This window comes from Hemiscyllium ocellatum, chromosome 13 (assembly GCF_020745735.1).
Source record: "Hemiscyllium ocellatum isolate sHemOce1 chromosome 13, sHemOce1.pat.X.cur, whole genome shotgun sequence".
In the NCBI taxonomy this organism is placed as follows: Eukaryota; Metazoa; Chordata; class Chondrichthyes; order Orectolobiformes; family Hemiscylliidae; genus Hemiscyllium; species Hemiscyllium ocellatum.
The window spans coordinates 19,243,154-19,258,536 of record NC_083413.1 but is presented as its reverse complement, the minus strand read 5'-3'; the positions used below and the strand labels follow the sequence as shown (position 1 = coordinate 19,258,536).

General features: G+C 39.4%; 1 protein-coding gene across 1 annotated transcript; it reads right to left on the bottom strand.

The window, feature by feature from the left end:
* Positions 1-1,051: 1,051 nt before the first annotated feature.
* On the bottom strand, positions 1,052-7,082 carry LOC132821689 (extracellular calcium-sensing receptor-like). Its single transcript, XM_060834396.1, has 6 exons — positions 6,973-7,082; positions 6,125-6,416; positions 2,983-3,816; positions 2,633-2,860; positions 2,088-2,211; positions 1,052-1,983 (listed from the first exon to the last, which is right to left on the bottom strand). The coding sequence occupies exons 1-6, from the start codon at positions 7,041-7,043 to the stop codon at positions 1,052-1,054; spliced, it is 2,481 nt and encodes an 826-aa protein (XP_060690379.1). The 5' UTR covers positions 7,044-7,082.
* Between the last annotated feature and the right edge of the window lie 8,301 nt (positions 7,083-15,383).

Below are 15,383 nucleotides of genomic sequence, written 5' to 3'. Positions count from 1 at the left end.
CTATAGGTTTCAATCAAGGTAGAAGACGATGCATGCCATATGTGACAGTGCATAGATAAAAAAGAGCAACCATTTCGGGAATGACTTGGTAAATTAGGCGTTGACAATGACCTAAGTACAATACAACAATGAATTACAACATCTCAGCGAGAAGATACTCAAAAATGTTAAGAGTACATATATGGTGCATATCATTTAAAGAAGCATAGAGAGCCTGCTGGTTAGTGAGTGCATATTACAGCTATGTCCTAGTTAAGAATGGGAGAAGATAATTATTTGTGAGCTCCTTTGGATATGAATAGAAAACTAATTCTGAAAAAGACCCAATATTGAGTTTTCCAAATTACCGCCAACATGGTGAATTCAAAATTTCCAAAACCTTCCCTCTTCCAACATCATCATCCCACCTTCCCACCAGCAATCCCCTTCAATGTCAATTTAGCACAATGACAGCATTGTTATTGAAGTCCTTTGTGAAAACGATGTGAGCAATCTATTTGGGCATTTGAATAGACCAAGCTTCAGAATTGAGTTTTTATTCACAGATCAAGCAAGTTTCAAATAGAATCTCCATGCAATAAAGAAATTCAAGTCACAGTAAGGGAACAAAAAGTAACTTTGATCCATCTTTCAATAAATGTAGGTTACACACCATTCAGTTCTGATTACAAGAGGAACCTTGATAATCTGAACGACACTGGCAGGGTCTACTTTGTTTGGATAATCGAATGCCAGATAATCGAATGTTGGATAAAACAGTTTAACCACACATCAGGACCTTGCGACATTATTCAGATAATCTGAAATTCAGATAATTGAATGCTGGGTAAGTGAGGTTCCTCTGCTCCGAGGTTTCATGCAAATGAAACTTGGGACAGATGTATAAAATAGTCAAAATTATCAGCCAAACTCCAAAATTGCAGGTATTGCAGGTCATTGTTCGATTATGTAAAATGAGTGCTGGTACAATATTTTGCTTTATGGCTCTTCACATGGAATTGCCATTCACTATCATTATGACAAGGTCATTATCTACTAAAACATCTGTGTCTCATTTATCAACACTCTGAAAGAATTTTTTTGAACCCACTGAGCCCATCATGTTCCTCTTTGTATTGTTTTCTTTCTTCAACAGAATAATGTAACATTTTGGAGAAAAAATGCAAATAAGAAGACCAAAGCTAGAAGCCAAAATAGCAAATACTTCAACTGCCACAGCATATTTCCCTGGCGAACTTATGTACGCTGGAATGAAAGTTATCCAAACTGCGCAAAAGATAAGCATGCTAAACGTTATGTGTTTCGCTTCATTGAAGTTATTTGGAAGTTGTCGAGCCAGAAAAGCCATGACAAAACATGCACAGGACAGAAATCCAATATAACCAAGTACACTGTAGAAGGCTAACAAAGATCCTACATTGCATTCAAAGACGATTATCTCATTAGAGTGACTAGTATTTTTCAATGGATAAGGTGGAAATACAATTAACCAGGCAGTACATATTACACATTGTACCAGTGTGAGGATGTAAACCATCAGCCGTTGTTGCCTTGGTCCAAACCATTGCATCATATTATTGCTGGGAAATGTTGCTTTGAACGCCATCACCACAACAATTGTTTTACTCAATACACAAGAAATGCAAAGAACAAAACTAATACCAAATGCTACGTGGCAGAGCATACAAGACCAAACTGAAGGTTCCCCAATGAATGTAATTGAACACAGAAAACAAAGTGTCAGGGCAAAAAGTAGAAGGAAGCTTAACTCTGAGTTATTAGCTTTCACAATTGGAGTGTGTCTGTCGATGTAGAATATTGCAAATACAGCAATAGTGGTGCAGGCTCCAAACAGCGCCAGTGTCATCAAAATGATTCCCATTGTCTCGAAAAAGGAAAGGAACACAATTTCCTTTGGAACGCACTGATCCCGTCTTTCATTAGATTTGTATTCCAATGGACATTTTATGCAATGAATGGAATCTAAAAAGCAACACAAGACTTCATCAGTATACGAGGAATCTTGAAACATGAGCAATGCACATGTAGTTTAAGAAACAATGCCTGTGGCAATGGTGCATCCTTACCAGTTGTGTTACTAATTTCACCCTGCGCACATTGTATACAATCAAAACAGCAAACGGGTTGTCCTTTTCTTCCTGCTTTTCTTGTTCCTTGATGGCAGCTTTCAGAACAAACAGCTTTAGGTACCTCATTAGGAATATGAATACCATGATGAAGAAATGTTAGTAATTCCCTGTGGCAAATGTAGAACATTCACTCTGGTAACAGAACAAATCCTAATTATGTCACCTTTGTGAGCACTATTGCTTTTTAAATAATATCAGCACTTGTGACCTCATCATGTCAGTAAAGTGCGAATAGTAGGTTTGTGCAGATTCTTGAGATAACATACCAGATGTGTTCCGGGATTTGCTTCATTTTATTAAAAAAGGAAATAGGGAAATATCAAAATAAAATCAGATGCAATTTGCAGTAATACCATTTAATGGCTAAAATGAAAATCAAATTCAGAAATAAAAATGTTTTCTTTATTTATTCCTGCAATGTGGCCGGATTTTGAAATAAAAATTAAGTCAGTTTAAAAGGGATGGTTTTCCAGAAATCTTACCGACTTCTGACCACCACTCCAAACAATCGCCCCTTCTGTTATTGAAAGTTCTTCTCCGAAACGAGCTGATCCATCATAGAGCCCAACATTTACAATGTCGATGTTACCGAGAACATTTGGTTGCCAGTTTACAATATCATATGTTGCGACAGGGTCTCCATTTTCATCAAAATAAACTTTTTCTCCGATCTTGGTTGTGAATTTCACTGTTCTCATATAATGTAGTAACTTTAAACAAAAAAAACAAAATGAGAACTTATTTACATTAATTGCAAATTTTCTACTGTGAATTTGACCACTTTTGACATATATGTAAATGCAGAGCTCAATCCATGTTAAATGTTCCTCACCTGCCATGCTTGAAAATTTGAAATATTGGCACAACTCCCATTGGTGAAAGGCCCTGACCCAGTTTTACATGACGCCATATTGTGAAGTGCATGAGCTATTGCATAAGTTGCTTTGTACACGTTGTACGTGACTCTGTATTGCAAGACATCAGTAAATTCATTTTGGATATTTTGTAAATTTTCTCTTCCTGTGCATTTCTTCAGCTCCGATTCAGTTTTTCGTGAATCTGTTTTGTTTCCATCAGTTAGAGTACAGCCAAAACAACTTTCCCAAAACAGTTTGACCAAAAGGTTCTCTGGATACAAGGATGGATGAACTTTCATTAGGAAGTCTCTCAACCCTGGTATACGGACTTTGCGAATTGCAATTCCAATTGTACCAGAAGCAATCTTTTTGATTTCCTCCGGAGAAAGAAGCAATGCAGAAACCCATGATTCAGTTCCAATCCATTGTATGCCGCTGACATTTTGTCTAATCATTTCTTTTAGTAGAGTCCGCATGTTTGATTCTCCCACAAAGGCAATGACAACTTTTGCAGAAGAGGTTTTTATGGTGTCAATTGTTTTCAGTAATTTCTCTCGAGCATATGTTAAGTGAAACGACTCAGAAAAGGCTATGCAAACGCCTAACTGTTGAACTTCCTCTTCAAATGCATGCATTCCAAAGTTTCCATAGTCATCGTCGCTCTTAACTGTCCCAATCCAGGTCCATCCAAAATGCTTCACCAGCTGGGCTAATGCTCTCGCCTGATAGTAATCACTTGGTATTGTTCGAAAAAATGATGGATATTCTTTTCTATTGCTCAGGCATGCACAGGTTGCGAAGTAACTAATCTGCCACAAATAAAGCAAAAAACAAACTTTGTATTTCGATGATAATTTGTAGTTGTTCATGATACCAAGGCAAAAATATCAGTGGAGAAGTGCAATACGTTTACCTCCTACAGTGCCTCAGGAGTGGATCTTCTTAAACAGACAATATACAATTTATTTCATAATTTCAAAACATCCCATTCAAATATTCACTCCCAAGATTCATTCCAATCTTTGCTCTTTCTTGTCCGAACCACAATCATGCATAATGTCCAATCTTCAGAATTTGACGTAAAGAATGTCTATGAACATTCTCTTATTCACACTCTCTTTCTCTACAGGTGACCTTGAGCAATTTCTAACTTTGTCTAATAGAGATGGTCCACTGTTGATCTCATCTTTTGTGCATTCACATGGAAGTCAATGAAGGCAAAAGAAAAAAAATAAGATGTAGGATATGTGCGTAAATCTCCCTGGTCATTGTCGAAAATTAAAATTACTCTTCAACCAAACCCTTATATCTTTAACAACGTTTTCAACAATACTGGTTTTCAAATCTAAGTTTGCGAGGTACAATATTGAAGAATTCAGCTTCTGGTAGCAAAATTAAGCTTACTGTCTCTCAGGTATGATTACACATTCGTAGTAAACCAGTAGCTATACAATTAGTTTAATTTAGAAATATATCAATTGTGAACATCATGTTTGTGTTGTATCATTTTGCATTCTATTTATGCTGTGGTTTATTGTTGGGTAGGCTTTGTATACATTACATTAATGTGTATGTTGCTCCCCTTTCAATGTGACAAATCCTTAATTTCCAAATCTCAAGGAACAGCGTTCTGTGTCAACACTTTGCTGCTTGATCTTTACATTAGAGGTGACAGCACAAGAGTATTTAATGAAATGAAAGTTGTTTTTTACTCAGTTGATCCCTTGTAGAATGTTTTTCTGCCCTAACTAGTCGAAAAATTGACTTATGTGGTCTCGCATCACGATGCTGAATTCAACATGACATTAGTTCATTTTTGAAGTTACGATTTCTCCCTTGAAAGATGTGCTTGACCTGCCCATTATTGTGAACGTTATCTGTTTTTATTTTAAATCATGCATCAAAAACAAAAGCATGTGATTAAATACAACATCCCTGACCGTAAAATTCATTTCACCAAGGCACTGTTTCCAATGAGTGGGTTAAGGTTTTAGTTAAAAAGTAAGACGGACAAATATGGTAACAGTTTTGAAAAGCGAACGACATTACACTTAAGGAAAATTGGTAACAGCTGAATTGATCACTCGTAAATTAAGTTACCATGGTTCATGAAAAGAACACAAAGTATTGACAAACACCTGCAAAGAAAAATGGTGTAGGGCTTTTGTGGTCCTGACCTGTGGACCAAATACCATCACAACTTGCCCTTAGGGTACAATATCATCACGAGACAGGTTGGTTAGAAATGGAGTAAAGCTCTGATAAAATAGTCATTTTAAAATCTTAGGATGTGGTTCATTTAGCATTTGTTGAATCTCTTCGTGTGAGCAAAGAGTGAAGGTGCAGTGTGCAAATAGTATCGGCACATCACCATGGTAACTAGAGGTGGCTAAATTCAAAGGGCACGTATGGAAAATAAAGATAGCCCTAGTAACGGTGAGCATTAAGCTACGCTGGCAGTAAAACAAACGTTCCCATCTCGTTCACTGATATCTATCCTACACGTGACTCTATGATGTTCTGGAGAAAGGTCACGGTACCGAAACATTAACGCTGATTTCTCTCCACAGATGTTGCCAGGTCTGCTCAGTTTTTCCAACAATTTCTGTTTTTGGTCCTCGTAATATAGCTCACTGTAAACCTGGCTCGCAGACGTTGCTGGAAGCCATTCAGTTCAAGGATAACTTGGGGCTGGAAACAAATGTTGGTTTTGCCAGTCCAACCCGCAACTCAGCAGTGAATAAAAATGAACTAAAATTGCCAATTGTTGGAATCATTTTTGAATGTTCGCTTTTTTATTGGTTACTTTTATTCAACACTAAATTTTTGAAATGAGACTTTCAAAGCACTATGTTAGATGAAGAGGAATAATAGCTTCGTTATAAAACTATGGCTAAACCGAGCCAAAGAGCAATCAACAGTCATTGTACTGGACAGTCTCACCATTCTGAATGAACATTCTAAAGGCGATGTAACTGCAGACCTTGGTCTCCTTTGGATGAACAAATTCCAAATTTTGCACTGACAATAGATTAAATGACCCATATAACATCATATGCACTGTTGATCTTAATGTATTCACATTGCACAACCGAGTTAGTGAACACCATCTCTTACCATAGGGATTCTGAAGATACCCATGGAAGGTGCTATTGCTAAAGACCTCGTAGATCCAGAATCAGCAACAATCGCAGAAACAACGGAGGAGTTTTTACAATTAACAGAGGGCGTGTTTGCCTCGGGTTTGTTCAGAAACGCCATAGCTGCTTTCAGCGATAACTGAGTCAACTTACAAGAATCGTACAGACGGTATCCCAGTGTGACACCGGGAAGTAGAGCTGTATCGTTATTTATTTCTTCGATTGCAAAAATCATCGCCAGTGCAAAACGGAAAGCTCTGAACCGAAAGCTGCAGAGAAGGTGTAAAAACAAACTTTAAAACAACAATAGCAGTTTTTTTTTCCTGAGAGAATCACTACGTAGCTATTATTAATTACAATTCAGTAACAATGCCACTAAATTGCAAGTTGATGGATAAATACTTCAATGCAGAGCCTTGAACATAAAATCTTAACTGACATTAAACAAAGATATGTCACTGTCTTCAATTTCAAAAAAGACTTTCAGCGGGTCCGCGACCTTCCTTCTCAGGTCCAATAGAAGTATTTCAAAGAAGAGCAGGGGCCCTCTCACAATGTATTAACTGACACGTATCCTTCATTCCAAAATGCTCAAAGTGGGTTTTGAGTTTTGAACAAGACCAATTGTGGAAGCTTGAGGTTCATACATTGCTGCATCACCACGTGGCAACATTGAATAAATTGCAAAAGTACCTGCTTGATTATGAAACAAATTGGGACATGCTGCAAAAGTAAACCAAACAATTATTTTACCTTCAATTCACAAATTAAATACGAATGTAAATGTATAAACCCTTGAATCAGCAATAGGGCAGTTGAACCGACCTGATGCATTTTGCTGGCTCAGGTTGACTGCTGAACGTGAATTGCCGATGCTCAACGTGGTAAGAATGCATCCCAAAAATTCCACCTAATATGATATCTCCATCCTTCGAGAGACCCAGCAAATCAAGTCTACTCCAACGTTTGCAAGTCTGCTCATTACTGGTCCACGCCAAGGCAAGGGCAGAATTCATCACTAAAAGGACCAAAAAATGCATCATTGACAGGGCAAATGTTTGTCCTTGGTTTTAGAGTAAGATGACTAATTTTATATAAGCTGTAGCTATTTCAGTAAACCTCGCCATAATGACGCCAAATTGATTTCAATCTCTAATGACCATCAAAAAATTACTTGGCTGGTCCCTGAAGAAAACACAGCACCACTTTAATCAACAAGAGACTCATGAAGAAAATAATTGAAAATGCAGTCACCTGTGTAGCTTCAATCCAACTGAGATGACACAGCGGTTAGCACTGCTACCAGGGACCTGGCTCTGATTCCTGCCTCGGGCAACTGTCTTGTGGAGTTTATGCATTCCCCCCACACCTGCACGTGTTACCTCCGGGTGCTCTGGTTTCCTCCCACAGTGTAAGATGTGCGGGTCGATGGACCCTCAGAACTCTGAAGTGGTCTTCCAGGAGGAGGTCTGAGGTGTATTTTCCAGTGGAATTGAGTACCTCAAAACTAGAAGTCCAGAAAGCAGCGGGAATACTATCATCATCTCCCTTCAGCTGTCCTCATATTCTGCGGGGCAACGCTAATTCTGGTCAAACCATTGTTTGCTATGCCTCATGCAAACTCACAAATGTGCCAAAGGCTGCCACTTCTGGATTTGGAAACTATCTGCTCTATTTCAAATTATTTAAAAGGACAAAATGTCTCAAACATCTGCAACAGCATAACAAAACCCAGAAATTGCTTAAAAAGCTCAATATGTCAGGCTGTGTCTGTGGAGAGAAATCAGATATACGTTTCGGGTTGAGTGACCCATATATGTTGGCAGACCTTTTGAGTTTTTCCAGCAATTTCTGCTTTTATTCCTGACTTAGAGCATCTGCAGTTCTTTTGGTTTTTTATCAAACATCTAGGAGACAGTGCGGACTGCAGATGCTGAAGAATTAGAGTTGATATAGCGTGGTGCTGGAAAGCTCAGTTTCGGGCAGGACCCTCCTTCAGTAGTGGGTAGTGGGAAGGGGGTTGAGATTATCTATTAAGCCCCTTCTCCCTCACCAAGTCTGGAGAAGGTTCCTGCCCAAAATCTCGACTCTCTTGCTCCTTGGTTGCTGCCTGACCTGCTGTGCCTTTTCCAGAACCACGTTTTATTAAACATCTGCCTGGCAGGTTAAGAAAGCTGTTTAATGCTGCTACTATGTAGTGCTATGTGAATGGCATTTTTCACTGACAGAATTCAGGCATCAGCCCTAAAATGCTTATTATGTTTGAATGTCAGTGCACAATAACCACTACACAATGCGATTTGGTTATAAGGCAGCATTTTCTGGACAATCCTGACTACTTAAAGATCATGAGTTGATCTGATATAGTGCTCAATTAGATACTTTCTCGTTACCCTGTTCAGAGATGATATTACATAGTAGGTTTTGAACTTAGGCCTCCTGGCTCAGAAATAAGGACGCTTCAATGCCCACTTAAATATTCCATTGAAAAGTGCTTACTGATGCTTGCAGAATCATTACCTAATGATATACTGAGACAACATGAACAAGATTTATATTCAAACATTACACCTTTTTCAAATTGCCTGTGCACACATCATATGATGGTAAGAATGCGCAGTCAATAAGAATTGATCAGCCAGCCAATTAGCACTGGTGAAAGGAAAATTTCGGGCGCTGATTTTTCTGTTCACCCACAGGCTTTGCCATTCCATAGAGTAGGAGATGTTGTCAAAGGAAGAATGGTCCTCCTGAGCATCTTGTAGAGAGTGTTCCATGTTGCTGTTGTGCACATGGGAGACTGATTAGCAAGGTTAGATCTCATGGAATACAGGGAGAACCAGCCATTTGGATACAGAACTGGTTCAAAGGTAGAAGACAGAGGGTGATGGTGGTGGGTTGTTTTTCTGACTTGGAGGCCTGTGACCAGTGGAGTGCCACAAGGATCGGAGCTGCGCCCTCTACTTTTTGTCATTTATGTCAATGATTTGGATGCGAGCATAAGAGGTACAGTTGGTAAGTTTGCAGATGACACCAAAATTGGAGGTGTAGCGGACAGTGAAGAGGGTTACCTCAGATTACAACAGGATCTGGACCAGATGGGCCAATGGGCTGAGCAGTGGCAGAAGGTGTTTAATTCAGATAAATGCGAGGTGCTGCATTTTGGGAAAACAGGACTTATATGTTTAATGGTAACGTCCTAGGGAATGTTGCTGAACAAAGATACCTTGGAGTGCTGGTTCATTGCTCCTTGACTGTGGAGTCGCAGGTAGATTGGATAGTGAAGAAGGTGTTTGGTATGCTTTCCTTTATCGGTCAGAGTATTGAGTACAGGCGTTGGGAGGTCATGTTGCGGCTGTACAGAACATTGGTTAGGCCACTGTTGGAAAATTGTGTGCAGTTCTGGTCTCCTCCCTATTGGAAAGATGTTGCGAAATTTGAAAAGGTTTAGAAAAGATTGACAAGGTGATTGCCAAGGTTGGAAAATTTGAGCTATAGGGAGAGGCTGAACAGGCTGGGGCTGTTTTCCCTGGAACATCGGAGGCTGAGGGATGACCTTATAGAGGTTTACAAAATCCTGAGGAGCATGGATAGGATAAATAGGCAAAGTCTTTTCCTTGGGGTCGTGGAGCCAGGACTAGAGGGCATAGGTTTAGGGTGAGAGGGGACAGATATAAAAGAGATCTAAGGGGCGACGTTTTCACATAGAGCTTGTTACAGAGGAAGTGGTGGAGGCTGGTACAATTGCAACATTTCAGAGGCATTTGGATGGGTATATGAATCGGAAGGGTCTGGAGGGATATGGGCCGGATGCTGGCAAGTGGGACTAGATTGGGTTGGGATACCTGGTTGGCTTGGACGGGTTGGAGCGAAAGGTCTGTTTCCATGCTGTACATCTCTATGACTCTATGACCAGAAGTTAAGGAAATGCATGCTGGGTGGAGTGTCAACCAAGTTGGCCGCTAATCGATGATAAAGGCCGAGTGGGTAATGTGATGGCTAAGAAATCATTTGGGATGTACCTGCATGGAATGAAATCCTGCTAACTGCATTTCTAATCTTTCCTGCTTTATTAAGTCTCTTCAACAATTAGAAACGATTAGATGCTATTGTTACTTCAAAAGCAAAGAGCCCTGAATTCTTCATTGTTTCCAAACCATTATATTTTATTCAACTCTAGTCAAGCATGAAAAAGGGACTTCAGCTTCCAGAAATTACCCAGATATGGTTCAGTTTTATTCTTTTCAATTGATATGAAACAAGTTGTTTTGTCCTTAGTAGTGTCAAAACATTTGAGTGTTCCTGGAGCTGCAATAAAGTAGGCATGTGGAGAATATCACATGATACTCCTGAGTTGTGGCTCCACGCTGCTATGACAGCTGTTGTACAGAGAAGATGAGTTACTTACCAGAAAATTACAAGCTACTGACCTGCTTGTGTGGTCACGTTACTGCCATGAATGACTCTTTTGGGTTTCTGGTCGATGGTATGCTTCAGGCTATTGATTGTGATTCAGGCTAATAACAGTCAAAAAGAAATGATTGGATTGTTTCTTGATGAAGATGACTGTTATCTTGGACTTATGTGGCATCAGTTTTACTTGCTCTTTTGTGAATCCAAGCCTTCATGTTCACCAGGTTTTGCTGTATTTCAACTTGAGGGTTTTCAACAACTGATTGTAGGTGGTGCTGTGCATTGTTCAATCAACAGAGAACACTCCCAATTTTGGACTTCTGCTGGACAGATGGTCAATGATAAACTGGATGAAGATGATTGGCCCTAGGACACTACCTGATGTTATTCCTGCACTGATCTCCTGCCATTGAGATGATTAATATCCAACACCACAAGCATCTTCATTTGTGCTATATAAGACTTCAATCATGGAGCATCATCTTCCCAATTTGCATTGATTGTAATTTTGTTTGGCGTTGTGGAAGCCACAGGTTGATGCTTTGTCATCAAGAGCAGTCACATTCACCCCACTTCTGGAGTTCAACTCTTGTATCCATGCTTGGGCCAAGGTTTTCATGAAGTTGGTTGCTAAATGGCTGTGTAAAAATCTAAACTGAGCATCCGTGAGGAGATTATTGCTGTGCAAATGCCAGTTGGTGACACTATCGACAATACATTCAATCCCTTTGCTAATGCTAATAACTACACGGATGGGGTGACAATTGTCTGGTTTGAGGAAGTTTGCAATTAACTGACTTCTAAATTGTTGTACTGATTATTTCCATCATTGTGGATGGGAATACTTGGGGAGTGTTTCGCTCTCTCATTTGTTCAATTGTCTACTGGCTACATGGCAACACCGTTGAATGTGGCTCACGTATCACTTACAATTTCATGCTACTTCTACTGTTTGTCATGTAAGCCTGTAGGTTGGCAACTCATTTTTCGATATAACTGTTAATTGCTTCCCATATGACCTGTTATATTCTTGGTTGAAATATAGTCAATGCCTGGCTTGATAGCATTGGTAAAATGGAAAAATGTCAGGTCATGAGTTTACAAACTGAAGTTCTAAACAGAGTCAGTCTGTACTTGCCAGATGCTGCCAGAAACTTTGTAATTTCTTTGGGCACAGACATAAGCACTTAAGAAAAATGACTTTATGACTGCATTTAAGAAAGGTGATAAGGAATAACCAGGCACTGTAGACAAGTGAGCCTGACATCAATGGTGGACAATTTGTTGGAGGAAATTTTGATGGAAAGGAATTCTATGGATTTGGAAAGGCTAGGATTGATTGGGGTTAGTTACCATGGCTTTATGAGTGGGAAATTGTGTCTCACAAAGTTAATTGCATTTTTTAAAGAACTGAAGTAGTGACAAAGAGAATAGATTAAAGCAAAACAATGGATGTTGTCGAAATGGACTTCAGTAGGTTTTGACAAGGTAGACTGTTCAATAACGCTGGATGACATTGGACAGAGGGAGAACCAGCCATTTGGAAACAAAATTGACTTGCAGGTAGAAGGCAGAGGCTGGTGGTGGCGGGTTGCTTTTTGGCCGGTGCACCACAGGGTCTCATGTTGGATCCACTGCTTTCTGTCATCTATATAAATGATTTGTATGTGAATATCGGACATATGGTTAGTAATTTTGCAGATGCCTCCAAACTTGGTGGTGTAGTGGACAGCAAAGAGCATTACCTCAGAATGCAAGGGGACCTTGATCTGATTGGCCGATGGGCCAAGGAGTGGCAGATGAGGTTGAATCTCATTAAATGTGAGGTGCTACACTTTGTTAGGGAGTAACTTATATACTTGATTGGAAGCTCCTGGTTAGTGTTGCTGAACAAATGTATCTTGGAGTGCAGGTTCATAGTTCCTTGAAAATGGAGTCGCAGATAGACTGGGTAGTCAAGAAGGCACTCGGTACAATTGCCGAAATTGGCCAGTGCTTTGAGTGTAGGGGTTGGGAGGTCACGTTGCAGTTGCATAGGTCATTGGTGAGTCCAAGTTTGGAATACCATGTATGTGTTCACGTCTGGACTCCTTGTTATAAGAAAGATGTTGTGAAACTTCAAATGGTTCCGAAAAGTTTGACAGAAACTGTTTCCAGGGTTTCAGTGTTTGAGCAATAGGAAGAAGCTCAAGATCTGAAGGCTACTTTCTTTAGAGCATCAGAGGCTTCAGGATGACCATATAAAAGTTTATAAAACCATCAGGAGCAAGGATGGGGTGAATAGTCAAAGTCTTTTCTCCAGTGTAGGGACGTACAAAGCTATGGGCCATGGGGGATAAAGGTGAGAGGGGAAAGACTAAAACCTAAGGGTTGGACCTAAGGGGCAACGTTTTCACACATATGGTGGTGTGTATATAGAATAAGCTACCCAAGGAAGTGGGAGAGGCTGGTAGAATTGCAACATTAAAAAGGCACCTGGATGGGAATATGAACAGGAAGTTTAGAGTGGTGCTGGAAAAGCAAAGTAGGTCAGGCAGCATCCAAGGAGCAGGAAAATCGACGTTTTGGGCAAAAGCCCTATATATCAGTAATATCCTGGAATTCTCCCACTTGCTCAGATGGGTGCGGCTCAAGCAACCCTAAAGTATCTTGACACCACCCAGAACAAACCGTTTGATTTGATTGTCACCATATTCCCATATATTCTCTTCCTCCACTGCCAATAATCAATAGCGTTTACAAGGTGAACTGCAAAATTCATCACGGCTTTTTAAACAGCACTTTTCTAATTTATGACATCTACCATCCAGAAGCACAGGGTCATCAGATGCATGAGAACAGTAAGCAGAATGTCTCCAAACAACCCACATTCCTGACTTGGAAATATATTTCTATTTCTTTAGTGTTCTTTGGTCAGCATTATGGAACTACCCAAATTGTTTTGCATGGTCATAGTGAATGGGATGATTGATAGTTTATGTTCACTGTGTTACGACATGGGGTAAACCACTGTGCTAATTTATACCTGACACAGAGAGAAGCTCATCTGCACCTTAATCTGTTAAATTTCGAGAAGCAAAGAATTATCCCAGATTTCACTATTTAAAGTAACAAATTAACCATTTGATTCTTTAACATCAACAGAGAACATTAAAACCACAGCTATTTACAACTTCTTTCTCTTCAATCTGTCTTTTACCTGTCACTCTAAAATACTAGTCTGATTGAACAAAACCCCGATTATGATTTACAAAACAAAATCACGTTTCAACATCAGTCAGTTTCATTGATTCTCACTGTGTTTTCCTGGGTCATCTCTTCTTCTTCTGCTGACCAACTTTTCTTTCGGACAGATACATTTCAGAGCGCTATTTGCGTAACAGTCCCTACTTGTTGGTTTTCTTGGCAATTCTCCCTCTAACTGTTCAAAATATCTAGCTTTATACCCCAAAATATCAGATTCTTTCATTGGTTTGATGTAATCAAAACACTAAATTCAAATTCAATTGGATTTTGGTATCTGGGGCATAATTTAAACTGATTGGTTAAATTTGAATTTATTTTTGTTATATGGCAACACACTCCAGCTATTTGTTCCAATCAAGTGTTACATTTTTACCTTGTCCAGGACACACTATACTTTCAGTTAGTCCTTGATCGCTACCTCTCTCTCTTAAAGGTACAGTACACATCTTTTCATTCATAATAACCGGATGGTGAAACATGACTGAAAAACAGTAGGTGTAACAATTGCAATTTTTGCAATACAGTAGAGAGTCAAATTCAATATGAAAATGTGGACTATATCAAAAATAGAATACTAGTGCAAATATAAGACTATGAGAAGAAATTGTGCCGTGATGGCAAGTTTCCTCCAAGCCACTCAATATCCATGAAAACAAATTGTTGGAAAAGCATGAGAGATCTTGCAGCAACTGTAGAGAGAAAGTAGAGTTGAAGTTTCAGGCAAGCCATACGTCCTCGGAACTTCAGGGATGTGCAAGCTAGGTTGTTATGTCACAGGAAATGCAGTTACAGGTAAACGATATCGAGTATGGGTCAGGGTGAAAGTGTGTTCAGACACTCAGTATGGACTGAAAGACCAGCTTTCACACACTAGAGATTGGATGGACAGCACAGTCTTCCAACCGTTTTTGACCTTTCACTATGTCTTCACCTTGTGCCTTGTAACCATCTACTCAAATATATGGTTAATTGCCTTACACACATGAATTGAGACCATATTTCTCTTTCGCATATTTACTGACTTTTATTTCATGTCTTTCTGCTTTGAATGTTCGATTTGATTTCTGAACTAACCTAAATAGCCTTTTAAATACTTCCACTTGCATTGAGCTGAATTGAGACTTCCACAAAGCAATTCTGGACTGGAGCATCCTCTAAACATTATATTTCTAAATATTTCTATATTTCCTCTAAACAAAACACTGTGCTCCTTATGGTGTAGCCACAGACACCCTGCATTGTCAGACAAACCCCTACATTTGTGAATTATCAACAGCAAAGTAAGAACAATGTTTCCAATATACTGAATGGTGCATCAGGAAAGTAAATGCTTATGGTGAGAGTAGTTATAATCTGGAATGGAGTCAGTAATACAGTCATGGCAGCAAATACATTTGTGGCTTTCAAACGAAATTGGATAAGCGCCTCAAGATTAATGGGTATATTGTTAAAGGACAAGGGTGAAGAAGCAAGCAAGCACATTTTCTCCTGTAATGGGTAGGTACAGATTCAGCAGGTTGAATGGCCTCCTTCTTTGTGGTAACCATTCTCTGTAATCTTGTAGATTATACACTGCT

Excerpts from the sequence above, each read along its gene's own strand:
- LOC132821689 (XM_060834396.1), bottom strand. The coding sequence starts at position 7,043 with ATGCATTCTTACCACGTTGAGCATCGGCAATTCACGTTCAGCAGTCAA. Across the intron at positions 3,817-6,124 it reads GTATCTTCAGAATCCCTATG|ATTAGTTACTTCGCAACCTG; the intron begins GTAAGAGATGGT and ends TATTTGTGGCAG. Across the intron at positions 1,984-2,087 it reads TGAAATTAGTAACACAACTG|ATTCCATTCATTGCATAAAA; the intron begins GTAAGGATGCAC and ends GTTGCTTTTTAG.